Here is a 27,062-nt window from a genome sequence, read left to right on the forward strand (position 1 = left end):
TCACAGGTTCAAATCCCAGTGGGCCCATGCAGCCTTTCATCCATCTGAGGTCGATAAAATGAGTACCATTGAGTTGGGTAACAATAAACATCTGTTATTCAGCGCCTTGAGACCCATGGTAAGTGCGCTTACTAATACATGTGTAATGTTATGTTTTAAACTCTGATCTCAGTCTCTCAGACTTGACCAGAGAGAGGGACTTTGTGTCCTGCTCCTCTCCGGGACTTTTGTTACTTTTAAACTAACCCCTCCTAGGCCAAGGTCGGCAGAGCCACCTAAGAGCCGGCTGAACCCAGGTGTGATGCACTGTGAGGTAGAGGCATTGAAACACTGGCAGCTCATCCCAACATTAAAAACTACAAGTATGCCAGGGTAATGGTCCCTGACAGCAGGAGCAAGGGCACCCCGGCACTGAAGAATAACAACAGCAACATGCATTGGCAAGGCTAATAGGTTTCTCCTATGCAAAATATATTGGCTTTGTCAATTTTATTTTACATATTGCGCAGCAGTTGAGCTGCTGTGCAACATGATGTACGGTGAAAAAAAAAGCGCTATGATGCGGCCAGCATTCGTCATAGTACTTTTTTCCTACTTTAAGCCATGTTTCATAGCAGCTCAACTGCTGTGCAACATGTAAAAAAACATTGACAAAGCCAAAAGAATTTGCATAGGCGAAACCTTTTGGCTTTGCCAATGCTGGTTTGGTTATGGTGAGACTCTCTGAGATCCAGAGTTTGGTGTCCTAATCTAAGTTATCAAGATGACCTAGATCAGTGAGAATGCTGTAGGTGTGGGTTAGAGTAAAGTTGCTTATTGCGGTTAGCTCTAAACATGACTCAATTTCTGTACAACAGCTGGATTCCCAGGCCCTTCCCCTTTGCCAAATGCCAACTAAATACTTTAGTTGTGAGAAACGGTTTTCCATGGTATCTATTCTCCCTTTCTGAAGAATTTATTGACTTTGCTAACCAGAACATGAACATTTCACTCCCTTATCCTAAATCACCTCTCAGTCCCCTAGTGACACAGGACCACGTCCACTTTGAGATCCTTCGAACTACCTGCCCAACTACCTGCCCCTCTAAGGGATTCCAACAAGTATTACATATTTCAAATATACCTTTAAAATTATACGCACTGTACTCATACTCTGTTGTCAGTTCTTCAAAAAACATTTTCACCACTCAGCTTTGTCACTATTCAGTTGCCCTGGTTTTGTTGTTGCCACTTTATCACGTTGTGCCCCCTTTCTGACTGAAACGCTTCTTTCATAAATAAATTCATACAGAATATTATTTTGGAGGAAAGTGAGTGTGAACGTGATGTTGGCTCCAATGTACTTTATTTGACAAACTACACAGGTCACTTAACCTCAAGACAAGTACCTCAGAGGGACGCGCTATTGAGTCCTCAAAGTCTGGACTGCTGAGAGAGAATGAACTCTAACTAACATTTAGAACATTTAGCGGTGTGGAAGAATCTTTAGTCTTGGGGACGTAAATAATGATTTTTCTACAAGGTCTTTTTGGATCGGCAACTTGAGAAGTTTGTGAGATGAATGTTTTTCAAAAATTCTTTCAGTGCCCCAATCTTTTAATACTGTATTGCCGATCAAATATTTGTTCTAGATCTTGGATTTACTAAGAAGTAGCTTCGTGCAAGTCCGTTGGGACCAATAACTGCTTCCTTGCATCTAGATGGTGCATTCCGTTTTGATGCGTTTCCTTTCTGCAGTTTGTTCTTTCCCACATTATTATTTCAGTTCCCTTTTTAGTACAGTAATATTTTCCTTGCAATGCTGTCATCACAGGTGCCACTGTTAAGCAGAACCTCTAATTGCTAACATTTTTGTTGCACTTTTGTGATTATTTTTGTACATCACTTTCCTTTTTGTGCACGCCTCTTATCCTTTATGTAGACCTGGAAAAAAATTTCTTGAGGGATCACATTTTGGACAAGTTAACTGATACTCTGTTCAATAAATGTTCAAGTTCTTTGTGCTCATTATTCCTGTTAACATTGTCATTGATGTCAAGCCTTGAGCTAGAATCCACGGAGATGACTAAAAAGCTGCAAAATGCCCGTGTTTTGTCTGTGGGACAGGCTGGTTTTGCAGAGGTCTAAACTGCCACATTGCTATGGGGCTTCCAGCTGAAGAGTTTGTTCAAGCTCGAACAGTTACCTTCATACCGTATTTATCTTTTCTCGGTTTTCCTGTCAGTGTTGTGAGCAAGTGTTTATTTTCAGCCCAACACTGCGGTTGGTTGTTTTCCACTCTTAGGTAGGCTTTGGGACAGCTGCACAAATAGTTGCTCAGGTAGTATTTTAATATATTTTCTGGTTCTAGGGAGATGTCTGGGAGTGCCTTAGGTATAATATTAGAAACAGTGGTCCCTATGGTGAACAATAAAAACCCTGTCTTCGCTGAACACATTTCTCTGACTTGAAGCAGTTTGGCATACCCTATTGTGGAAATTCACCGTACACAAATTTATAAGTCCTGAGCCTTCTGCTCTGACGGCTAATCTAATTTTGGAAACGCTGCATTCTTTATGCTGGAGACTGTTTGTTAATACGTGCTTCCTCATAACTGACAGTCCATTTTGGGACACACCACTGCTCTTCTGGTTGTTCAGCTCCCCAATCGTTTTCCCAACCGTGGTGGGAGAACTGCTCTGTCTTGTGCTATCCCTATCCTCAGTCCTGATGATGATCCCTTAATTGTGATGGGATCGAAACGTGATCGACATTTGACACTAGACCTATGTTGATTTTCTTACAGCTGTGTATTCAGACAGTGCCCATAAACGGAGATACATGTATATAATGCACCAATGTATCACTGATTGAGCATCAAGAGCCACTGCACATTTCATTTATTGGATTATTTTGTATTTATATTTTTGCATAATATAAAGAGTATGTGAAAAAGTAAAGAATTATTTTCTTTTTTTTGTTTGTTTACCACAGGGACCACTGTTCCTCATATTATGATAAACTTCTTGAATTTTACTGGGATTGCCTTAAGAGTTCGATTCCTATAGCTATTTATATTCTCAAATATCATTCTTCCAGAAAGGTGGACTTACACTTTAAAAAAACTTTATTGATACAAAGATTTTCCATATGAGCAAGTCTTTTTCCATGGGTGGAATGTGGGGGGGAGGGGGAGTGGGGTTCTATCATTGAAATGTCCTGAAAGGTTGTGCACATCCCTGAAGGTACTTATTTTTGGTTATTCACAAACTTTATCTCAACCCACTTCAGAAATTATTCGAAATTTGTTCTTGTCAAGACAATATTTTCCAGGGTGGAAATAGGCACGAAATCCCGACCATGGACGGATTTTCTATGGATGAAAAAATGTACCCCCTTGTTAAGACATTTTTACACACGTGCATGTAAAGTAAATGTGCCATTTTACTCTTCGTGAAAGGCATTCAAAAGTCGCAGCAACCACCTGTCCTCACATTGTCAGTTTGGTGAGACCCCAATCCTCTGTCATCTGTGAGTGATTCCAGTTTGCAATTTTTCACTTAGGCATGTAAACTGCATATTGCATGTACCTGTGTGACGTCAAGAGGTCTCGCGCTCTCAGCTCACTGGGGCTTCGCCAGTGAGCCATTGCTATCACCCATTGGAGAAAACTCTTTTAGAGCGAACATGCTCATAATCGATATACTGAGTCCACTTTGTGTTATAAAAGAATAAAGTATTAAATATACAGTGACGGACAGGGATATAATTGTTCTTCTGAATTCTCACTCTAAATTCTATTTTATTAACCTCCACAAGAAAACTATGAACTCAGGAAAGCAAGAAGTCTTAACCTGGGGATAATTCTTTTGGCATCAGTCAACATTCTTCATATAAAGCTGAGAAATGACATAGGTCTTCCCATTTTCTTACTTTAGTTTTTTGTGTTTTATATTCAGCGTTGCATTTTTTATCCCAATATTGAGTTACTGAAGATTGAAGTATGATGATGATGAATAATGATGATGATTGATGATGATAGGGTAGGACCTAATGGTGGCAGCACAAAGCAGCAGCCGAAGAGCCTGAGAATGGTGGGCAACCTGAGAAACCAGGGAAGCAGTTTTGATCTTGGATGCTGCAATAGCAATCCCTTGCCTGACCCTAAGATGGCTGCCACAGTTATCCCTACCACCGGACTCCGACCAGACATTGATCACATCCCCCATCGACCGAATTGGCAGCCACAGCTCCTTCTCTGGTTTGTTTGTACTCCCACCCCTCCACCTCCTTTTTTACCTCTATCCTCTAGTGGGGACATGCTCTTTCACTACTTGACACTGTTACTGTAGCCTATGTAGCTATTCAAAATGGTTTTTCCCTAACGTTGAGACCTGAGCAACATGGCTGATGCCCGGTGGAGCTGCTAGACTGCTAATGAGCAGATTGGCCCTGGTTTCCCTCTCGACCGTCACCTACCCAGCCGAACATTAGACACAGTTCTTCCTCGTCTCCCTGCCATGGCTCCTTCCTCCCCTCCTGTCCCACAAATTCTCTCAACCTCGTTGTTTGTTTGCTGTACCGTACTACGCTATTGTAACAGATGTAACTTGTAATGTAATGTTCCTCTGGTTTAGCTCTCTGATACCTCCGGGTCTAGCCAGCGCTATATAAACCTTTTTAGATGTACATTATATTGCAACAATCCTCTTGTTAAGCGCTCTGATACCTCCGGGTCTAGCCAGCGCTATATAAACTTCTTAAATCAAATACATTCAAAACTGGTTTTCCTGAGCACTGAGACCTGAGCAACATGGCTGATGCCTGGTGGAGCTGCTAGACCGCTAATGAGGAGATTGGCCATGGTTTCCCCCTTGACAGACACCTACCCAGCGGTACATTGGGCAGAGTTCCGCCTTAGTCTCCCTGTTATTACTCCTTCCTCCCCTCCCTTCTACGAATTCTTGCAACATTGTTTATGTGTACTGTACCTTACTATGATCTTGTAACTGATGTAACTTCTAACGCAGCAATCCTAAATGTAAAGCGCTCTGATACCCTCTTGGGTCAAGTTTGCGCTATATAAAACTTTATAAATAAAATAAAATTTAGGACAGACCTTCAAACTATTTGCCATTAACGCCAGTTCAAGGTTTACACAAGCTATTGCTATCAGAAAGCAACAATTGCTGCCTTTTACTATTCTTCTTGGATTAGCATCTTTAGTCACCCCGTTTTTAGTGGTGCTTTAAACACAGCTGATCTAATTACAGCCACAACCTGTTTCAATCATGCACTCATTTACTCATTTATATGTGCAGACTCCTTCTCAAAGTCACAGTCCTTTCTGCAAGATCCTAATGATTCACCTAGACTCTATTAACCTCAGGATCCACCTCTCCACTCACAGCCTTACTATGAGGTAAGTACTTGACTTAAGTGCTGGGCCCAAAGTTATCCTCAGAAGCCCGTGGCCTGCACTACTGTGGGTTGGTGTCCAAACACCAAGGCTGCACAGTCTTGATTCCATTTAATGCCTCTTTAATCCACCACCAGACTTCCCCCTGCCCTTTATCTCACTCTTGCAGGCTACTGCTTTTTCCCTTTTGTTATGTGTTTTATGATGATCTTCTCTTTCTTTCACCCTTGTGTGTTTTTCATAGTCTTGCTCCAGGTAAAAATTTGATTCGAAATAATAAGTGCTGGTCCCCAAAAATGTGTGCCGGTGGGCCCCACCTGCAGCCACTGGCTCAACTTCAGCACTGTCCACTGGAATCATTCGGAAAGTTTGAGACCTACCTTGAGTGCTTTTTATCAAAGACATCCTCAGGAAAACCGAAGCAACACAGCTCTTTGCTTCGAACACTCGTGGGAGCGAGCTGAAACCTTAGCTTCTCCCACTTAACTTCTATCTGTCACACTCAGTTTCTAGTCCGCATCAGCCTGATATTCTAGTTCCTCAGCCCTGCTTTCCACTAGCACGTACTCCAAGTTAATGCATACAATCACAGATATTTGTATTCAGAAGGAAACCTAAACCCCTGGTTAAATGTCCCCTGAAACATTACAAATCTTCAAATGCTGTCATAGGTACATATAGATCGTGTAGGTGAAGTGCCCTGATTTCATCCATGCCAAGCAGTTATCATATACTAATATTTTCTAAACTATTTCTGAAGAAGTCCGCATGCATTAACATTAATTTATATGACGGAAGGTTTCATATTATTTAGAGTTTTATATAGCGCGAACTAGACCCGAGACATCTGGTATCAGAGCGAATTACATAGTCCCAGTTTAGTTACAGAAGGGCTCATTCAATCAGAATATTCTTTTCTAAAGTAAGAATTGGACCTCTGTCTGGCTGGACAAGTCACTACTTAATATAGTGCCATTGTGTCTATATTTATTTTGTGCCACTATTTTCTTGTGCTTGGGACCACTGTTGTTTTTCTAAACATTCATTTTTGTTAGGCACGGGCAGATTAAGTGATTTGCCCAGAACCACAGGATGTTGAGCGTCGTTGCCGAGATTCGAACCAGGTTTCCCAGCTTCGAGGGCGACTGCTCTAGCCCTAAGTCTACATCCTCTTCATGTTGCTGTCTCTCTGATTACAAACCCTCAACAGGTTAGATCTCAACATTGGACCCAGGAAACATATTTTCTCTGTATTTATTTTGAACCAAAATGTTATTTGAAGGAAAAAACACACATTTTGGATTTTTTGTGTGCCCAAACTGCTGTTGTAGCAGTTCTTCATCACTTAGCCGGATTCTGCTTGGGTTTTTCTTTTTAAAAGAAAGCATCACAGAGGAGCTTGATTGAACCTCGCCCTGGTTTAGTGGTTGCCAAGTATCCAAACAAGCACAGGCATGGCAAATAGGTCTAGCTTCTATTTTGGGTTCTGACTACAACATTAAGAGAACATAAAAATGCTTTCTGTATAAAATGCATCTGTTCATTAAAGAGTCTGTGTGCTGATTCAGTGTACTTTCAAGATGCAAAATAGTTAATTGAACATTGGAAGGCAATGGGGTGACCCCTTCCTATTAGATTGTGATGGGCACTGTTGCAAGTCTTGAACTTTCGTGTGATCGCCTACTGCAATTTGAATGTATTAACCTTCCTTTGCTCCCATTGAACTAATTAGTCTAACACACCTGATAAAGATTTGTAGGTGAAAAGTTCTGGGCTGGAGACGTCTCCCTAATGACCTGGAGTGAGGTGGCAGCTCCAGGGCAAGCACTTCATAGGAGGCTGAATGATACAGTAGTCACTAATATGAGACAAGTGCAAAATACTTATCTGTTCATTTTAAAGAATGTGTAACTATGGGTTTTACAGATAGCTGTTTTCTCTAGTCAAAACTGAAAATGAGTGAGCTGCTGCCAGGGCCGGGCATATTTGCAAACCTAGGGCCCGGTCTACTATGGCTGGCATACTATTCAATGAGGCTGTTTACGCGATATTGATGAATTAATCTTTGAAAAAGTCTGATTAACAAAAAATGTGTTTAATGTAAAGCTGTGCTGGTGGAGTAGTACAAAACACAGGCGTGTGATAGACCCATTGCACTCACAATTAGTGACTGATCTTAATACCAAACCAGGATAGCAGAGGTTACATTGCCATACTTGCATTTTGCACCCTTGCTACGCTACTGATGTAAATTTACGTTGCATTATCCAGTTGTCATCTGTTTGTAATGTGTGCTCAGTAAAAAAAAAAAAAAATGTAACACAATACATCTTCTCACATGCCCACAGATGTGCACTGGAAATTATAGCTTCGTGCCTTACATGATTACGCCGCACAACAAGGTGTACTGTTGTGACAGCAGCTTTATGAAGGGATTGACAGAGCTAATGCAGCCTAGCTTTGAGTTACTTCTGGGACCGATCTGCTTACCTCTCTCAGATCGCTTCACTCAGATTATAAGGGAGGCACAGGCTACTTCAAGGTAAGACTTCATTGGGTACTCGAGTTGTGGAAAATAATGTGATTTTTAATGTGTGTTTTTAGAAGCAGTTTTCAGTTTAAAAAAATGTGATATATATATATATAGATCTATATTTACTGAAAAAAATCAATAAGGATGATCTCCCACTGCACCCACCGTTCTATGTGATAGTTCTTTCAACCAAAGCGATTAGGTACAATGATAACCGAGTTCTATATAGGAAAATAACAATTAGGAGGCGTGTAAGCCACTTGCGTGTCTCCGATCAGTCCAACCGATATCTCTTCCACCCAGTCGCCTTCTCGCTTAGGTGACAAAGTCTACGCATTCGCCCTGCCCAGGGGTGCTGTTCGTATCGTGGTCTTTTTCCAGTTCATTAATTGCCGCCACCAACGGATGAAGTGACTGTTCCTCATCCTCCTCGCTCCCTGACGTAGCCTTTCCCGCGTCGTCCTCTCCCACCGTGCGCTCCTCGGGCGCCAGAGCCCAGAATCTGGAGCCAGCCTGAGTGTTCAGGCGTGAATTTGCAGAGTCCTGGGTCCCCCTGGGGGTCCCATGTTGTGATGGGTAAGGTGTCGTATGCGGCGTCCTCGTGCCCCTCATTCTGCGCCTGCGTTGTGGTTTCACCATCTCCCAAAGGGTACCATTAGAGGGGCCTTCCGACTCCGTGTTCCGCCAGTCCTCCTCTCGCCTCCGCGTATGTGGACGTTCCTCAAACCACTGCCAGGCGTATTCTGGGTGAGTGAAGAAGTGTGTCTTGTCCTTGTATATTACTTTTAGCTTGGCAGGGAAGAGGAGCATGTACTGTATCTTCAAGTCTCTAAGTTTGGCCTTCAGCGTATCAAAGGATTGTCTCATCCTCTGCACCTCCTGACTATAGTCCGGAAAGATCATTATCTGAGAGTTCTCGATTTGTATCTCGCCTTTCTTCCTGGCTTCTCGCAATATCGTGTCCCTGGCGGCGAAGTTAAGGAACCTTGCTATTATCGGCCGAGGCCTTCCTCCCGCCAGTGGTTTGGCCATGAGTGCTCTGTGCGCTCTTTCAATGATAAAGCAGTTGGAAAATGACGCATGGGCAGGAGTTCGACCAGCCATGAGCGCAGAAACTCCGCCACATTAATCCCTTCGATTCCTTCTCTAAATCCCACAAAGCGGAGGTTGTTGCGTCTCGCCCTATTTTCCGCGTTATCGACTTTCCGTTTGAGTTGCTTATGTGAGGCCATCAGGTCTTTAACATCTTTCTGCAGGGCATGGATTTCGTCTTCCGCTTCGCCGATCCTTCTTTCGGCCGTGGTAACTCTCTCTGTGAGTTTTCGGAAGTCCTGTCGCAGTAAGTTGACCTCTACTCCCACTTCACCAATTTTCACCTCCAGGGCAGCCCGTGAGGCCTGGATGTCTTCCCTGGACGCCTGGATCGCTCCGATCAGGAGGGCCGTGTCTGAGCTCGCTCCGGCTTCATCCCTAGCTTTGGACGACGGCGCAGTCGCAAATTTATCAATGGTGCCTTGTTTCTGGGCCTTAACGGCCGCGTCTTTCTTGCCCATTCCTGTACGTCCCGCAGCCTGTGAGGAGAGAGTGTAGGGTCTATATTCTTTTCGATGGTCCGATCACTTCTTTGGCCCTCCACCGCGTCGCCCCCACGGGATCTCCTTACACTGTCCAGCAGGTCGCCTCTATCAGCTTTCCTGCGCAGCTCCGGGCGGCTAGCACTACCCCCAGATTGTGTGCTTTCCTCGGTCTCTGGCTTCTTACTGCGTCCTGAGCACACAATACATTGCATCCGATCCGTCAGTAGAGCTCTTCCAAGCAATTAGGGGGAAGGTGCTCCCCCGTCTGCCCCTTGCCTCCGAGCCCGTTTCACCGGGGGAGCCGCTCTCCCTCAGGCAGGTGTTGTTGCAGTCAGGCTAATATAGTTCCACGTGCAATGCGTCGAACTCTGGTCCTCACGGGCCTACTCCATTCACGTGAAACGGCGCGACTCCTGCAGTCAGCTCCAGGGAGGTGGCCCCAAACTCCAGGCCTGCCCCTCGCTCACCAGAAAAGCAGTCGGTTAATTGTTGGGCTAGCGGTCCTCTTGTCGCGGCCTCCGCCGAATCTCTCATTCGCCCCCTCGTGTTTTGGCCCCCTTCTCCTCTTGCTGGCACTTTGCGGTGGGGGGGGCACCTTCCGGGACCCGTCCGTAGCCTTCCCCCGCCTCTCTGTCCCACTAGAGACCCACTGCTTCCCTCTTAGCTGCCCACGGGCCGGCGGTCTGATTCCTACGCCACTCCCCACTCTGCGCCTCTAACCCAGTAAGCAGTCCTCTCTGATGTCGGGCGCCGGGGAGTGGTGTCCGCGTCCCTGCTGTGCGGCCGATTTAGGACTTGCTCCGTGACTTACCACAGTGCGTTCCCGGAGTCTCCTGGGCTCCTTCCCTCCTGTCTTTGGGGCTGGGGCACTTCCTTACCCCTACAGTGTCCCGGGCGCTCCTGTTCACAGTGCCGATCTAGGCCGCAGTGGGCGCCGCCATCTTGAGTCCGGCGCCAGTCGTTGCACCCGCGTTCTGGACCAATTCGCCTCCGGGGGCCACACCTGGCAGTCACTATGGGTCTGCCCACTCTCCGCCACCCTTTCAGAGCATTCAGAGGCTGTTGGGTTCACGTAATGTCGCCAGATCAAAGAAGGTTTTACGGAGCTCCTAGCAAGTGCGGCTTACAGCGCCATGTTGCTGGCCACGCCCCAACCTTTGTTTTTTTTAAGTGAATTCCTAAGGTTTAAAAAAAATGTATTTCCTAACTGTAACCAGTAATCTTTCACAGAGTGTGTGAGTGAGTGCATGAGTCTCTCAGTAGGTCTGTGAGTGGGTGTCTGAATGGGTCTGGGAGTGGCTCCATAAGTGTCTCCCTGGGTGTGAGTGGGTGCATCAGTGTCTTAGTGGGTCTTGTTGTGGGTGTCAGTGTCTGAGTAGGTTTGCATGTGCCTCCACAGGTGTGTGTCAGTCTGTGACTGAGTGTCTGACTGTGTCTGTAAGGGGGTGTGTGTCTGTGAGTGAGTACATGGGTCTGTGAGTGTGTGCGTCTCTAAATGGGTCTGTGAGTGTATGATTCTCTGAATGGGTCTGTGAGTGCATGAGTTTCTGACTGGGTCTGCGAGTGGGTGCAGGAGTCTCCAACTGGGTCTGTGAGTCTTTGAGTGGGTGCATGAGTCTTTGATTGGGTCTGTGAGAGTGCATGAGACTCTTAGTTGTACTGTGAGTGGGTGCATGAGTGTCTGAGAGGGACTATGAATGGGTGCATGAGTGGGTTGGTGAGTGGGTGCATGTCTTTGAATGGGTCTGTGAATGGGTGTGTAAGTGGGTGTAAGTCTCTGAGTGGGTCTTTGAGAGGGTGCATGAGTGTCTGTGAGTGGATGCATGAGTCTGCTAGTTTTTCTGCCCTCTGTTATGCATTTTATGCTCAGATTTCTGCTCCCTGCTTTGCCCTCTTCTGCTCTCTCTTGCCTTTACTGCTCGTTTTTCTGCCCTCTGTTGAGCCTTTTCTGCTTTTCTTCTGCCCGCTGTTGAGCCTTTTTTGCCCTTTTTTTCTGCCCTCTGCATTTCACAGGAGAGGGTGGCAGTGCAGCCCCCTCCCAGGTCTGATTGCAGCACTGGGGACCCTAACCCCCTCGTACCGGCCTTAAAAGGTAGGTAATCGAAAGGGGAGGGGACTGGGTGGAGATATCATCAGTGATGTCCCTGATCATGTCATGAGTGATGTAATGTGTGCAGTCATAAGCAGTGCATTGCGGGGGGTAAGTTATAGTTAGCTCGGGTAACTATAACTGCAGAATTTCTTGCATAATTACATGCATACATACTCACCTTTGGTTTATGTGCTGCTTGATGATTACCTGGTGCTGGATACTGATCATTATAAAGTGTAGGTTACATTGAAAATAATGATTTCCTCTTCCTTTTGCTGATTTCAAATTTACAAAAAAAAATGATGGGGTCATTTGCATTTGTTTGATCCACTTCTGTGGGCTAGCTATTGATAGGGTTTCTACATATATTTAGTAGGAGCACATTTATATGATTTTATTTCCAAACACGTTTTTTTTTAATTTTAGATGTACTACATACCCTATATTACAGAAGGGTAAATTTGTCACCATTGCATGTAAAATATCAACCTTGTCCCCGTTGGCTATACAAGTGTGACACATGATCTTCCAGTTGTATACACTACATGCGTATTCTAAATTATACTATATAACTAGAAGTATAATTATATTGCATATTTTAACATACAAGAGAGGTGAGCTTCTATGTTTTATCACAACATAAATGGATGGAAAGATCAGCTCTATATGCCACACATTCATAAACCATGTGAACGTCTCAATATGATGTTTGTATGGGAAAAGTTTTTAGGAAATTTCAAATAAAGCACATTTTATGGGGAAAGTTCAGAGCAGCAGACTTGTGAAGCAGCATTTCATAAAGATTCGATCCTTCATTCAAAATCTTGAATCCTACAATAAGAATACACAATAATATTTCAAAGTTGCACTTTGTTGCCTGTATTATGAGTTTTCTTTTCATGAATACGTTAGCATTGTTTCGGGTGTTGCTTTTTCGATTTCCTTTACTATTCAGTCCAGATATTCCCAAGGAAGCACGATGTTGTATTTGGCAGAACAACAGAAGATGGGGTTCGCTTTGAGAAATGATATAAAGTTGTTTGTACTTTTGGTACTGTGCAGCTTTGTTTCTTCATCAGTACAGTAATGACTAACAACAATACCTCCGGCCAGCCAGACCTAATTGCCTGTAAAATGAAACATGTATCCTTCTCAAACATTTTGTTAGACTGTCCTTGAAGGCACTGGCCCTATATTACTTGACCTCTTCATGGCTAGATTCTCATGGAAGTCACTTCATTATCGGTAGCACTGATGGAGAAATTGATTTATGATTGTTGATGTGTCTCATTTGATTAGCACTTAGCTTACGGAATCTAATGATGAAAGTGCTCTGTGTTCACCTTGCCGTCAGTATTGTCTTGATTAGTTATTTCTAGATCTGTCTCTTTGTGGTAACAGAGTATGCTGCAAAACTCTACATAGGGCGTGGATCCTCCTCGCCCTTCTCTCCTGCTGACAGAAAGCTGTTGATACTCTCATGGCCTGAGGCATATAGCAGTGTGAGTGGCAGATTCTGAATATAGAGTAGCATGTCTGTAACTTTAACACTTGCGCTCAGCTGGTGTCTAGATTTTTCAGGGTACACATTGAGGAAAAGAATGCGCTCTGGAATGTCCCTGTCGAGATTTTGATGATGGGGCTAGGGATGTCAAATTTAATGGTCAGTGCACACACACTTTACGACTAATTCATATACGAGGCATCTAACATAAAGTGCCAAAACATAGTTAATGCTTTTGTAGCATCCAACTTGTGTGACAGACTACAGCTCACTTGAATCCGTCCCATCGTCTAGTTTTACGAATGAATACAGTTTGTGTGCAGAAGACCTTATGGAGGTTAAGCTACACTTATCTGGGGTAGCAAACACTAACAAATCGGCCACCACTCTGGAAGATAGGTTGTGCCTCCTTTATTTGTGTCAGATTTCCTTTTTCTAGGGCCTCATTGTTCTATACCTGGAAATGTTCATGCCTAGGCATGCCCACATAAAAGTCCATCCAAACCTGCTGGCTTTTTTGGGAGCATACTGACTAGTTTTATTAACCTTAAATGCGGAGTCTACAACTTGGCTTAGTTCAAGAGACACAAATCAGCCTTCCCTGGAAGCAGGTTGACAAGTTAAGTATGATCATGCACAGCCAAGTTAAAAAAATAAATAATAAAAAAAATAATTGTAGTTTGGCACGTGTATCAATTTTGACCTTACTCCGCATAAAATGGTCATCCAAAGCCTAAAAAAATTGAGGCGAGTGCCTAAGATCGTGTAGAGCTGCGGTTCTTAACCTTTTAACTTGTGTGGACCCCCATTGTATGGACCCCCACTTAATCATTACTAATATCAGGGGGCATCCGCTGAATCACTATTGAAATCAAGAGTTCCCCACTGAGTCGTTACTGGAAGTCAATTTCGATTATTTGAATCACAAAACAATGCAAAAAAATACATAAGCAAGCATTCATCTAACAAATGTGAAAAATCCTATTTAATTCACAAATATAAAAACCAAAAATTTAATTTTAATGGAAGCTTGTAGCTTTTCTAAATTTAATTAAGGCCGTCCGTCATCCAAACTATTAAGTTTGCAATTCACTACTCTCAGAAATCAATCTGAGGATAACAACATACAATTTAGCCTCCAATTTCAAATTTCTTCACGTTTACAGAACGTTGTAAAATTTAATATTTTTATTTTATGTTAATTTCTTAATATTATTTTCTTTTCTAAGCTGTAGTTTTAATGTTTTTATTTTATGTTAATTTATTAATATTATTTTCTTTTCTAAGCTGTAGTATACTCCGCTGAGTAGGCATCGCACCCCCTTCCCCTGAGGTCACCAGACCACAGGTAAAGAACTGCTAGTTTAAACCAAAAGCTGTATTCAAGTCAAAAAAATACTTTATTCAGCCAGTAAAAGCCATAAAAGCAAACATTTCATAGAAAATGCAGTAATTAAAAGATCCCATTTATGCAGTTAAAAAAAAATAACACAAGTCTAAAAGGCTAGAAACCAACCGTATACACGAATACAGTTAAAAACACGTTTTAAAAAGCCGTCACTGAGCATTATAATAAACATAAAATACGGCAAATAAAGTGCATGAGTAATAAAGCATTAACTCAGTATATAGGCTAGGGAGTTAGCATAACGGACACAGGGTGATACATGTAGTTCCCAGAACATCATTTACATATACAGCCTGACTACTGCAAAAACAGCCTCTTCCTATGACTTGTGGCCCCTGTTAAAAAGCTTGTGACCCCAAAGCAAACCATAGCAGAAGAAAGCATTTGAAGATATAGTAGTGCTGGTATTACTTGAACAAATTGACAATTTCAGAGCAGGGGGGAGTATGAACTTTTTGTGGAAAGAATCCTAGAAATTACACAAAAAAATGAAATGTAGAGTGTCCTGCTCAGAAAAAGTGTCACAAGAGCAGGGCTTTAGTGCTCCAGGTTTTGTGTAGCCTTTGGGGACGGCTAATAACCAGGGTACCAGATTCAATCATAATCTGGTTAACACAAAGCCATGGTAAGCCTTAGTGACCAACAACAAATATGACTATATATATGACTATCACAGTGGGCTTAATTTACTTGTTACCTTCCCTAAGCTTCCTGCCTTTTGGCCAGAAACTGTTGTTTAATGTCTCTAATGGCTGCCGGGCCTAGGTTTAGCATACAAATCAGGGGAACCCAACCATGTCATTTGCTCCCTAATATAATTTAGCCAGGGCATACCTGGGGCTCCCTCATGGGCAGTGCAATCAATGAGGACCAGTTGATTTAAAGTAGGGGTGGGACAAGCCCAGATTCTCAACCAGCGCAGCAATGGGCAATGGCAATTAGGTCTGTGATGCACCCCATGCCCAGTTCCTCATGTAGGATGTACACCGGGTTAGTGGGGGGCGGCAAGAAGTTTACATTTATTTTCTCTCACATCTTTATAAATACAGACATCAGACCCATACGTGGCCGTAAAAATGCATTTTTCTTAAGCATTTTTCTTAAGCTTAGAGCCCAAGCTTTTCGGAAACTCCAAGGTTGTCCTGGCTTCTCTGTCCAGAACGTTCTTTGTGTGCATTTTTTGCACAGACCAAGTCCCTCTATCATCGAACAGCACCCCCAGATATGGAAAGGTTGACACTTTTGTTAATTCTGCCTCTATGCAAAAAAACTAAAAACTGGCAGGCTTCAGAGAGTCTATCTACATAGTGTGGGATTTTAAGAAATTGGTGTCTGGGTCAAGTTAGTCCATAAAATCCTTAAAGCCATATAAAAGTTTTTGAAGACCCACGCGTTTCTGGCAAACAGGACTGCGTCGTCTGCGTAAAATAGGGATGGGATCATCTTGGATCCAGCTCTTGGGATGTCTTAACAGCCGAATGGTAAGATGTCTCCTAGTTTGTTGGTATACGGCTTGAACAACAGGGAGGCCAAAATTCACCCTGCCAGACACCTTTCTTGTTAGGCATGTAAGAAGGCCACCAATTCCGTATCCAGATCCAAATCCCGGAGGGTCAGCCACAGCTTTGTTCTATTGACACAGTCAAACGCTGACGTCAAGTTCATAAAAGTCATACGTAGAATGCCCTTCTTGGCAATTGTATATTTTCCAACCACCAAGTGCAGGTTGAGACATGGATCCAGCGTCCCTTTGCCTTGCCTAAAACCGTATTGTAGGTCAGATATAAAACTAAAATGGTCTAGCCACACTGTTAAACTGTCCAGTATCACTTTCCCCATGGTTTTTGCAGCTGAGTCCAGAAGCGAGATATGTCGATAAGCAGGGTCATCCCTTGAGCCATTTTTGTAAATGGGAGTAATGATGGCCTTGTCCCAGGAGGGAGGGAAACCACACACAGGCCGCATTAAAGACCCATGCCAAAAACGTTGCCCAGCCTGATACAGGTCTGAGGGGGCACCATCTGGACCAGGAGCTTTCCCGCCAGAGGTTGAACTGATAGCTTTGTAAATCTCATCTATGCTAAAGTGAAGTGAGATACTAGCTAAGCCGGAGTAACCATGTGCCACAAATACTTCTAAGTTGTTACCACTATACATGCCTTCGAAGTGCTGGAACCAGCGCTCAGCAGGTATAGTACAATCAGTTCTATGGTTGGCTGTAACAGAAAAGAAGGGACTACTTACTACAGCCCAAAACTTTGAGCTGTCGGACAAAACACTAGCTTGTCCGAGAGCCTCACAAGCTTGTTCCCTGATGCACTTCTTCCTTTGTGGCATGCAGACCTATAAGCCTTCCTGCAGCTCCTGACCGTGACCTTCTCTCTCAGGGCTTGCTTGAGTGCTAACAATAACTTCCAATGGGCTGTAGTAAAAGTACCATCAAACCACCTCTTGGCCTTAGGGCCTTTATTCCTGCACTTAGTAGAAGCTGTCTCTAGACTAGAGGCTATCTGTTTAGTTATTTTGTCAAATACATCCAGGACAGCCCTTTCCTGTGTATTAATGTCTATGCAAACTGAAATCTCTGAGGAGCCTACGGCATACAGGTTGTCCAGGAATCTTTCCGTTATCATCTTCTCCCACTTCAGCCTACGTGCTTGATCTTTGGTACCATTATCCTGGTTTGGGATACTCCAACCCTCGGCTCCTTGTAGAGCAGACAGATAGCCCAACTCAAGCATTAAGGGATCAAGATCACTATGGCTGCTCCAAGAAATGCTCAGTTTCTCCACAGCCTGGGCTAGAGGTGATGACAGCATTACGTAATCAATTGTACTAGGGCAACCCCTGTCTGTGTAAGTGGGAACCGGCATAGTCACCTCAGTTTGCTCTAAGCAGTACAGGTTGTTGGCTGAGAGAAGCGCCTCTATGTGAGTGTCTGATGGCGAATGCTCAAAAGGTGTGACCAAGGATGAGAGCCCCCCTCGGTCCAATGTAGCAGTACAATTAAGATGACATAATGAATATTAAAGTCACCCAGGATTATTATCTCCTAGTAGGAGTGCTTCCCCTCCCCATAATGTTCAAGCAGCCCTCCAGGGCTACTAAGTGTTCTGTCTCCAAGCTTCCGGTAGAGGAATTATACAAATTAACGACTAACAGAATGGAATGATTATTAAATGTCAGCTCCGCTGCTAACAGGTGTGGTGATTGACACTCTATCAATCTACTTTTTAGGTTAAATTAAGTGAGACCAATAAAAGACCCCCTTCCCCACACCTCCTCGCTCTTCCCGCTGTTGAGGAAGTTGCACACTTAAAAAACAAGATAAAAACATCCCAAAAAAGATATTTGTGATGTCCCAGGTTTCCTGTAGGGCAATTACATGACATGATAAAAAAAAAGCTCTGCAAAAGTGTAACCCCTTTTTGACCTTAAGCCTGCTATAATACATAAAAGTATCTTCACACAAGGGGGGGGGGGGGGCGGCAGGGGTATCAGATGTTAGGACTTCCTTGGGTGAGCGAGCAGGGTCGGGCTTGGGAGGTGAGGCACCTAAAACTGAAATGTCAGAAACCGGAGCCACGGGCCTAGAGCGGTAGTTTAAAATTTAATGCGAAGGCGCTAAGAGTTTCAAAAGATTCCAATCTTGGCAGAGTTGTGATGCACCCAAGACAAAAAGCGGTAATTACCTGTAGTGAAAGAGGTCCAGCGCTATATAGAAAGCCATGAGGGACATCAATAAGGTTTAGCAGGGTGGTGCTGTAGCAGAGGAGAGGCAAGGCTGTATTTCTGCTTTAGTGGAAGCAAACTGCATTGACTGAGTTCTTCCATATGTTTCGACCCACATCTTATCAGTCTGACTTCCTCAATATAAATCCTTTTACCATCTCCTCAAAATACGCCTGTTTTCAATATAAAAGTTATTCCCACTGATTAAAATGCTTTTAAAAGGGATCTCCAAGTTGAGTAGAGCATTTTCGTTTCCTTGGAGAGGCCTACACTGACTGGAAACTTGATGGATGGGCACCTTCCTAAATGCAGTGCCTTATGTATAGGTTCTCCTCTGGGTCCATTAAGAAATGGTGGAATCAATGGTGAACTGTTATTCAAATTAGAGTAAAGGATTTTAATAGGAAGTGGATGCTCCCAACACCAATAAGTAACTTATTTAACAGACGTGAAGGTGCTAGGGAATGACCTACGTAAGATCTCTAAAGAGAAGATGGTTTCTTCTGTGAGCTACTTGGAGAACAGTATAAGGCCGGAGCTTACCTCGGAATTTTAGGATTATGGTTTTCCAGTAAAGTTAATGCTGCTGTAATAATGGACTCAAACACCACTAACCAAGAAAACAGATTTGCATTTAATAATGGATCTCACTGTCAAAAGACCCTCATATTTTACTGTTGTCACGTTCATTTATCTGTTCATCATGCCTCATTCTCATAAATATAAGGCAAAGAAAGAAGTGTCATTTCCAAATGCAATCGGGAAATGGCAACATTCACTTGCTAAATTAATTCGGAATAGGTCAGAGTGACAAAAATGTCTTTGCTTTAAGTTAATAAGTTAAAGCGGTTTGATGAATGAATGCCATTGTCGTAAAATATTGGGCCTTTGAGTATTGTTGTTTAACGTCTAAGTATAATCATGCTAATCTAAATTCCTAATTATAAAATTCTGAATAAAAACAATTCCACATTTGACAGTACTTTCCCATCCCCGGTGATGACCTTCAGGACCAGAGTTGCTTAGTTTTGGATTTAAATTTGGGTAGAGCTTAGTGTTTGATCCTCTCTTCTAGACCTTAGGTTTATATACTTGTACCTCTTCAACACCATGCTGCTTTACAGATTTGAACTCAATTGAACATGTCCTCCTGGGATGCTAGTTCATGCACTCCTCATGGTTGCATTCCATGCTCAAAGTGTTGAAAGTGAAATGCATGATGACCAACTTCAATCCTCTTTGTCAGCTTGGTTGTAATTCAGCGACCTTTTGTACTCATCCCAGTTTTTAGGTCTCGCACCTGGCGACGCAGTGCGAAGCGCTGTTGCCAGCGAGATCTATTGTTGCTGACTTGCCTCGGAAGTGGGACAGGAGATGGCCACGCGCAGGGCGATTAGAGATTGGAGCTGGTGCACACGCATGAACAGACACGCGGTGTGCACATCTCCTGTCCCCCTTCCGTCCATGCAAGTCAGCTGCATGCAGCAAGTGCTGCAAGAAACACACATGCACCAGCTGCCCCCAGTCAGTGCACGCATACTCGTCTCCCTCAACAACAAACAGACACACACGCACCAGACGCCCAGAGCCAGTGCACGCCAATGTTTCCCTCCCTCCGGCGTTTCAGCCCACGCTCTCCGACTCGGCCCGCTCTCACCTGCTGAACTGACAGGGTTTAAAAGAGCACACACGTGGGATCGCGACCAGGCCTGGCGCTCCCCAGCGGCCCACCTCTCCATCCGGTGGGTGTTATCGCTCGTGGACTCTCAGCCCCAGCACAACAGTCTACAGCCCCAGCTTCGTTGAGGCGGTATCAGCAGGTGCCCTTACCGATTATTTGTTTTATTGCTGGGGCACCGGCACAGCCTGGTCAGTATTGGCGCACGAGCAGGCCCACGTTGCAGGCCGGCACCCATCTCCTATGTGTGTGTCCAGTGCCTGGAGTGTGCCTCGGGGCCTCCCACTGGCATAGGCTGACAGTCGGCGCCTCCCACCAGGCTTCATTACAGTATAGCCTGCAGTCGCAGCGTCCGCTGCTGCCGTTCGCTTCCTTTTGCTCGTGCCCCGACCGAGCTTCGAGCTGGCCCGCCAATAACTTGGATCAATTTCCTCCCAGTCACGCCGGGGGCCAGTGCCAGCACAGCTCCCATGAGTGCCTCCGCAGTTTGTCAACATGGAAGGGTACCCTCCACAAGGGAGCCAGTCAGTCCCTCCGTAATTCTCTGCTCTATATATAAAGGGCTGCGCGGTGTTTCGGTGAACATGCTTTGCAAATTTTGCCAATGAACATATGCTTGCTTTCCAATTGCATTGCTCCAAGAATCTTTCAAGTTCATAGCAGACAGTGCACGCAGGTACTGGCTGCATAAATCAGCACCGGCACTTGTGGTTTAAAATGTGTCCGGGGGCTCTATAGCATGCATCGTATCCTGTGTAATGTGAAACTTCCAGACAATTAAGAACCTGCTGCTGTGCCACACGCCTTCATTCCGTTCCACAAACTCCCCGCCCTCTTCTTCCATCTTGACTAACCTCTGACATCCTTAGGCCCCTTCCACTCACCACCCTGATCGTCACGTAGCTATCCACCCAATTACCCTGGAGGCACTCAATCAATCAATGTCCGGCTGCGGGCCAATCGGAGTCTCAGCGGGATGCTCAAGCATCCTGTGCAAACCACTTAATCTCTCCGTGCCTAGAAATGAATGTGTCAGGCAGTCAGTCTGTAATGCATCTGGTGCTCATGAAAGTAAAGCGCCCGGATACCTTAGAGTTGAGTTCATGCTATTAAAACTGCAACAAACAAAAAAAATCCAGAGTAGTAGGGTAGGGTCAGCCCAGCGTGTCTGAGACTAGCAGGAGGGCGGAGTGACTTCACAGAGTGCGTGCGGGGAGCAGAGAGGTTTACAAACTGCATGGACCTCGCAGGCAAGGGGTTGGTAACTGGAGTGCAGCGACAGGAAAGCACTGAAGAAAGGCCATAAAGGTGTTTTCAAAGCTTGACAGGTGCATCGAGGGATACACGTGCTGTCCAAGAATGGTGGTTTCAAAAGAAGAATTATAATTTTGTTTTTCTCTAGCACATGTATCGTTTCTGAGCACTATATATAACAGGAGTTGCTGTTTCTGTAGGTTTTTGACATGGAGAGGCTGAGAGAATGTAGTGCAAATACATGCTTTGGGCTTCAATCCAAGCGGTGATACATGTATCACAGGGTGGCTGGGACACTTCCGCCATCAAGAGGTATATAGAACACGATGACTGCAAGTTTGGATATTGTTTATATTTGTGTCCGATTTGTTTTTTAACATCCTAAGGGCATGTTACTTCAAGAGTACGCATGAAAAGCTCAACTTGAAATTAGACATTATATTAGAAGTGTTATTCGGATTGAGATGCTTGTCCGGCTGGCATGAGCTGGCAAAGCCGCTGTAAAGTGTGTGCTGAAAATGCTAATAAAGTTGGCTTTAAAAAACAGGCATTTGCAATGCAATAGGTCTTTCAGTTGGTGAGTTTGAGCTATTGGCATTGTAAATGGCAATGCTTTTTATTTACGTGTTGGTTTTTAAAACATAAATAAAAGGCATTGTCATTTACAAGGCCAATAGCTTAAACTCTTGCAAATGCGAGACCTATTACATTGCAAATGCTTGTTCCACATTGTTTTCAACTGAGAATTTACCTGACATAGGTGATAATTCGAGTGTTTCACTTAGCCTTTCAATCTGTTTCCTTGACAGCTTGTTTCGTATAACGTTGGCTTATTGACTTCTTAACCCCTTAGCTGCTAGGGTGTCTCTGGACCTCTGTGCCAACCAATTTCTCCAAAGTTTGCATGCATGGGTTTGTTTTACCCACGTTGGAGGACCACTTCCTTGTTATTTGTGCATCTAGGCCACAATGTATGCATATACCATAAAGTCATATATTGGGTCTATCTTTTTACGACCTCGATGGCACTGTAGATCTGTATCAGCAATAGAGAGCACTGACCTTGTCATTGCTGGTTAAGTATCTAGTGGTTTCTTAGGACGTGTCAAATTTAGTGTGTGCTCACTTGAGTATATTTTCTTTATTTATTTTGGAAACAACGCAGACATTTTATTTGGGTATGGTAATTGTTAAAAGACTAAACTATGTTTTAATTGTTGATGAACACAAATTTAAATTAGTGCTTATTATTTTTTCCTTTCTTAATTTAGCCAATTTTTCCAAGAAGCCATTCTCAACGACATTCGAAAAGCACGGAATCTTTACACTGGCACAGATTTAGCCGATGAGCTGTTGCGGATACGACAGCGTATGGACAACATTGAAGTACTATCTGCAGACATTGTCATCAATTTAATTCTCTCCTACCGAGATATTCAGGTACGTGCAAACACACAGTTGATAACAAAAGCAAATGGTATTTGCATACATCTCTAAAATACTTTATTCATATAAGATGTTTTGCATAGTACTTAGTTCAGCAGTTACAATAATTCCAATTCGGTGCAGTCCTGTGGAACCTTAGAGAAAAAGTCCTGATTTTTTTAAACATTTTGGTCGAATGCAGTACTCTTTAAAAATTCTTTAAGATGCCATTAAGTAATTTTGGAGTCTCTCTATTAGTTTTTACTCGATTTCCCAAAATAAATTAATATTGCTGCAAGGAAGTATGCATTTTTAAGCCCGAGAACTCAAACCTGGGGTATGCTAAGAAAAATTAATAAACATGTTGTCATAGTATTTTACAAAACTTCAGCAGTTTTTGAAAATCCGTTTACATTATTGTTTAAGGATACTGTTTAAGAACCATAAGCTTATTGTCGATTGCCATTCATGGGCATTCGATGCGTCAATCTTTGACGCATTAAATTGAGCTGTGTTGCCCTATTTTGAAGACAAAAACATATATAAATAAAATTAAATAAGTGTGAACTCTGGACTCCGACACCAAATAAAGGGTGCAGATTACATATAAAACAAAATCTTCAGAAATATAGACTCAAAAATAGATTACAAAAATAAAGATCGTACAAAAATATTGCCTTAATAAATAGTTCCACATTTAGACAAATTCAATGGCCACCTTTAGTTGGAATGTTAGTTACATTGATTATTAGTCTACTTCCAGCTCTTGATTGTGGGACCAGTGCTTTGAAGTTGGGTTAAATTAAAAGCATGTTGATGTTTCGGTAGGTATGTATGTTTGCGTGATTCCTATTTATGCAGTCTCCAAATATTAGGACTTTATTTTTGTAGCATTTATTTCGGAAGTATATATTTTTTGTAGAGCTGGGCAGGCCAACAAATTAGCAGGGAGAAAAGAGCCAGTGTTCCGGCTTGGCTCTACAAGCCCGTGCACGAGCCGAGCCTTGAAAATGTTCAGTGAGTAAATCGACAACAAATATGAAAAAATAGAAAAGTCTTTTAAAAACTTTTTAAAAGTGATTTCTTTATCACACAAACTTTTCACGCTAGCACACCAGATTATATTACTGCATAGAGCTATGTTTTTAAGAATGTACTTAGAAACATTTATGCCGACCACCAAGATGACAATGCCACTAGCGAACCAAAAGGTAAGTTAGTTGTAATGCACAACCTATATGTGGCCTAGATTCTTATTGACTTTTTTGCCACATTATAGTTTATTAAATCAAACGTAAGAGGTTTTTATTCAGGGCAATCCTGAATTCACATATTTGAAACTGTGTTTTAAAGAGATGATGAATACAAGCAATAGGTCCGGCCTATGCTAAAGCTTTGCCGATGTATTTTAGCCATGTTATACACCAGTGTCGGCTGCTGTTCAGCATGCATAAATGTTAGTGGCGTAGAGGAGAGTGATGTGGCATGCCATAGACTGGAGTAGAGTGGAGTGGACTAAAGTGGAGTTGAGTGAAGGGTTGTAGAGTGGAGGAGCGGTGAGTGGAGTAGAGTGTCAAAGAGTGGCATAGAGCGGAGTAATGTATCGTAGAGTGGACTAGGTAGAGTGGAGTAAAGTGGCGTAGAGGGAGTTGTGTGGAGAAGAGTGTTGTAGAGTGGCATTAAGTGGAGTAAAGTGTCATGGAGTGGTGTTGAGTGACATGGAGTAAAGTGTCATAGAGTGGAGGGCCATAGAGAGGAGAAGAGTGTCGTAGAGTGTAGGGGCATAGAGTGTCATAGAGCGTAGTGGCATACAGTACAGTAGAGTGGAATGTCATAGAGTGGAGTGTGAAAATGTCATGGAATGGCACAAAGTGGCATACAGTGGCATGGTGTAAAGTGTAGTATTGGAGTAGAGTGGAGGGGAGTGTCATAGAGTGGAGTGGAGTGTCATAGAGTGGAGTAAAGTGGCGTAGAGGGAATGGCCTACAGTGGATTAAAGTATCTTAGAGTCGATTGGGGTAGATCGGAGTAGAGTTTCATAGGGTAGAGTGGCGTAGAGTAGAGTGTCCTAGAGTGGAGTGGTGTACAGTGATGTGGTGTAGAGGGCTCTGGAGTGGAGCGTTGTAGAGTAGAGTGGCATAGAAATGAGTAGTGTTGTTAAGTGGAGGGGCGTTGAGCATCGTAGTGTGTTGTGGAGTGTTAGAGTGGTGTAGAGTGAAGTAAAGTGTTGTGGAGTAAAGTGTCGTGGAGTGGTGTAGACTGGCATAAAAGGGCATAGGGTTTCATAGAGTGGAGTGGCACAGAGGGTCACAGAGTCAAGTGCAGTGGAGTATCATAGAGTGGAGTAGAGTAGCATGGGGTGGCGTAGAGTGGACTGTCATAGAGTGAAATAGCAAGGTGTCTCTTACAGTGGAGTGTTTTAGAGTGGTCTAGAGTGAAGTAGAGCGGAGTGTCATAGAGTAGAGTGGTGTGGAGTGTCGTAGACTGGAGTAGCCTAAAGTGGAATATGCAGTGGTAGCGCACTGCGATTAGACTACACCTTTTTTTTATTGAAATGACCATTACATTTGAACATACAGTTTCACTGATAACCTATACAGCGGAAAAATGGGAATGTGTGTTGAAATGGCATCACTAAGTGTATTGATTTGTTTTGATCGTATTAAAATATTTGTTTTTACCACACTTCAGAATTACAAAAAAGTGCTTCATTGGTGCTTTCCTAATTCTGATATTTTCTGAAATATTTGCAGTTTATTTCCTTTCCACCTCCAGTATCCAGCGAAGTTGTCATTGAAATCCTGTCACTTTGACGTCAGTGAAAGTAAAGTTAAAAGTAAACACCAAGCTCCTTCAGAAGACAGAGTCTGCCATATGACCCCTGTCTTTAAATGCACAGCAAATGTGTTCAAAATGTAAAAGCCTGTTTAGAGACCGCAAGCACTCGTAGAAGAATACAAGGAGTGATGTTAGACTATGCTCCATGGAAGGGAGAAAGACATGCTGAACAGCCTAAAACAAATAAAGCCAGCAATTAGAAAACAAGCAAACGTGAGTAACAAACCAGAAAGCCAGTGGTAACCGATAGGCTAAATGCATTCCCTGGCAAGCTTTCTGAATGTCACCAAGAAATCTTTTTGCAACCAGATAGGCTTCGACTTGAAAAAGGAGGACCAATGAAATGAAATATTTACCCTGGATCACACAGTATGGTCAAGTGGGGAACCCGGGTTTTCTGGTTTCACATTGTGCAATTCTCTCACTAGATCAGTGCATCTTCCTCTCTCATATTTTTACATCAATCAATCAAACTGTATTTATAGCGCAGCTTATCTCCCGTGAGGGTATCAAGACGCTGGGCTGTGGGTGTCCATAGAAAAGCCAGGTCTTGAGTCCCTACCTGAAGTCAGACAAAGAGGGAACTGTTTGAAGGTGGGGGGAAGGGTGTTCCAGGTTTTTGCAGAGAGGTAGGAGGATGATCATACTCTGGTGCGGCAGTGGCGGATGCACAGTGTCTGTGCGAGGGCGAGGTGAGCAGAGGTTTCTGGGTGGGTGGCGGAAGTTCAGGCTGTGGTTCATGTATGCCGGTCTTTAGTTCTGTAGGGCTTTGAAGACGTGGATCTGGAACTTGAAATGACATCTCTTCAGTATGGGGAGCCAGTGGAGGTCTCGGGTGCTGGGTGTGGGTCCTTTTGGGCAGGTAGAGGATCAGTCTAGCTACTGCCTTCTGGATCATCTGGTGTCTTATAAGTTCACCGATGGTGCCTGCATAGAGTCCATTGCCGTAGTCCAGATGGCTGGTGATGAGGGCCTGTGTCCCTGTTTTCCTGGTGCAGGTGGGTAGCCATGTGAAGATTCTGCAGAGCATCCGGACGAGTGGAAGCAGACCGAGGGGACAGCGTTGACCTATTGTTTCATGGAGATCACTGTCTAGGATGAGGCCAAGGTTGTGGGCATGATCTTTCGGAGTCGGTCCAAGTTCCGATAGCCTCCAGGAGCCGTTCCAGTGGCAGGAATGTCTGGTAAAAACCAGTACTTCAGTTTTGTCTGTGTTGTTTCATGCAGTTGTCTTCCATTCAGGCTGAGACGTTCTTCATTCAGTTGTGGAAGTTGGTTTCCGTCATGTTGGGGTCGCTGTGAGTGATAGGATGAGCTGGATGCCATCTGCATAGGATATGATGTTGGTGCCGTGGGCTCTGACGATGTCTGCTAGTGGCATTATGTAGATGTTCAAGACGGTGAGACTGATGATGATGAGCCTTGTGGGATGTCGACGATGGTGTGCTTGGGCTGTTTGGTGAAGGGAGGGAGACGAATCCTCTGTGCGCATCCCGAGAGGAAGGATGTCATCCATCTAAGAGCCATGTTTTTGATTCCTATCTGGGGCAGTCTGTTGACATCAAAAGTCACTGCTTGATTTTTTAAAATATTTTCTTTTGCATGAGGTTGGAGCTTGGGTGG

General features: G+C 43.7%; 1 protein-coding gene across 2 annotated transcripts in view; it reads left to right on the plus strand.

The window, feature by feature from the left end:
- MAP3K5 (mitogen-activated protein kinase kinase kinase 5) overlaps positions 1–27,062 on the plus strand; it is a 1,016,304-nt gene that overhangs the window by 374,091 nt on the left and 615,151 nt on the right. For both annotated transcript variants that reach the window (XM_086927404.1, XM_086927403.1), the window contains exons 4-5: positions 7,747–7,940; positions 22,448–22,616. In XM_086927404.1, coding sequence (XP_086783530.1) covers positions 7,747–7,940; positions 22,448–22,616 — 363 coding nt within the window. The remainder of the gene's footprint in view (positions 1–7,746; positions 7,941–22,447; positions 22,617–27,062) is intronic.

This window comes from Lissotriton vulgaris, chromosome 6 (assembly GCF_964263255.1).
Source record: "Lissotriton vulgaris chromosome 6, aLisVul1.2, whole genome shotgun sequence".
Taxonomy (NCBI): domain Eukaryota; kingdom Metazoa; phylum Chordata; class Amphibia; order Caudata; family Salamandridae; genus Lissotriton; species Lissotriton vulgaris.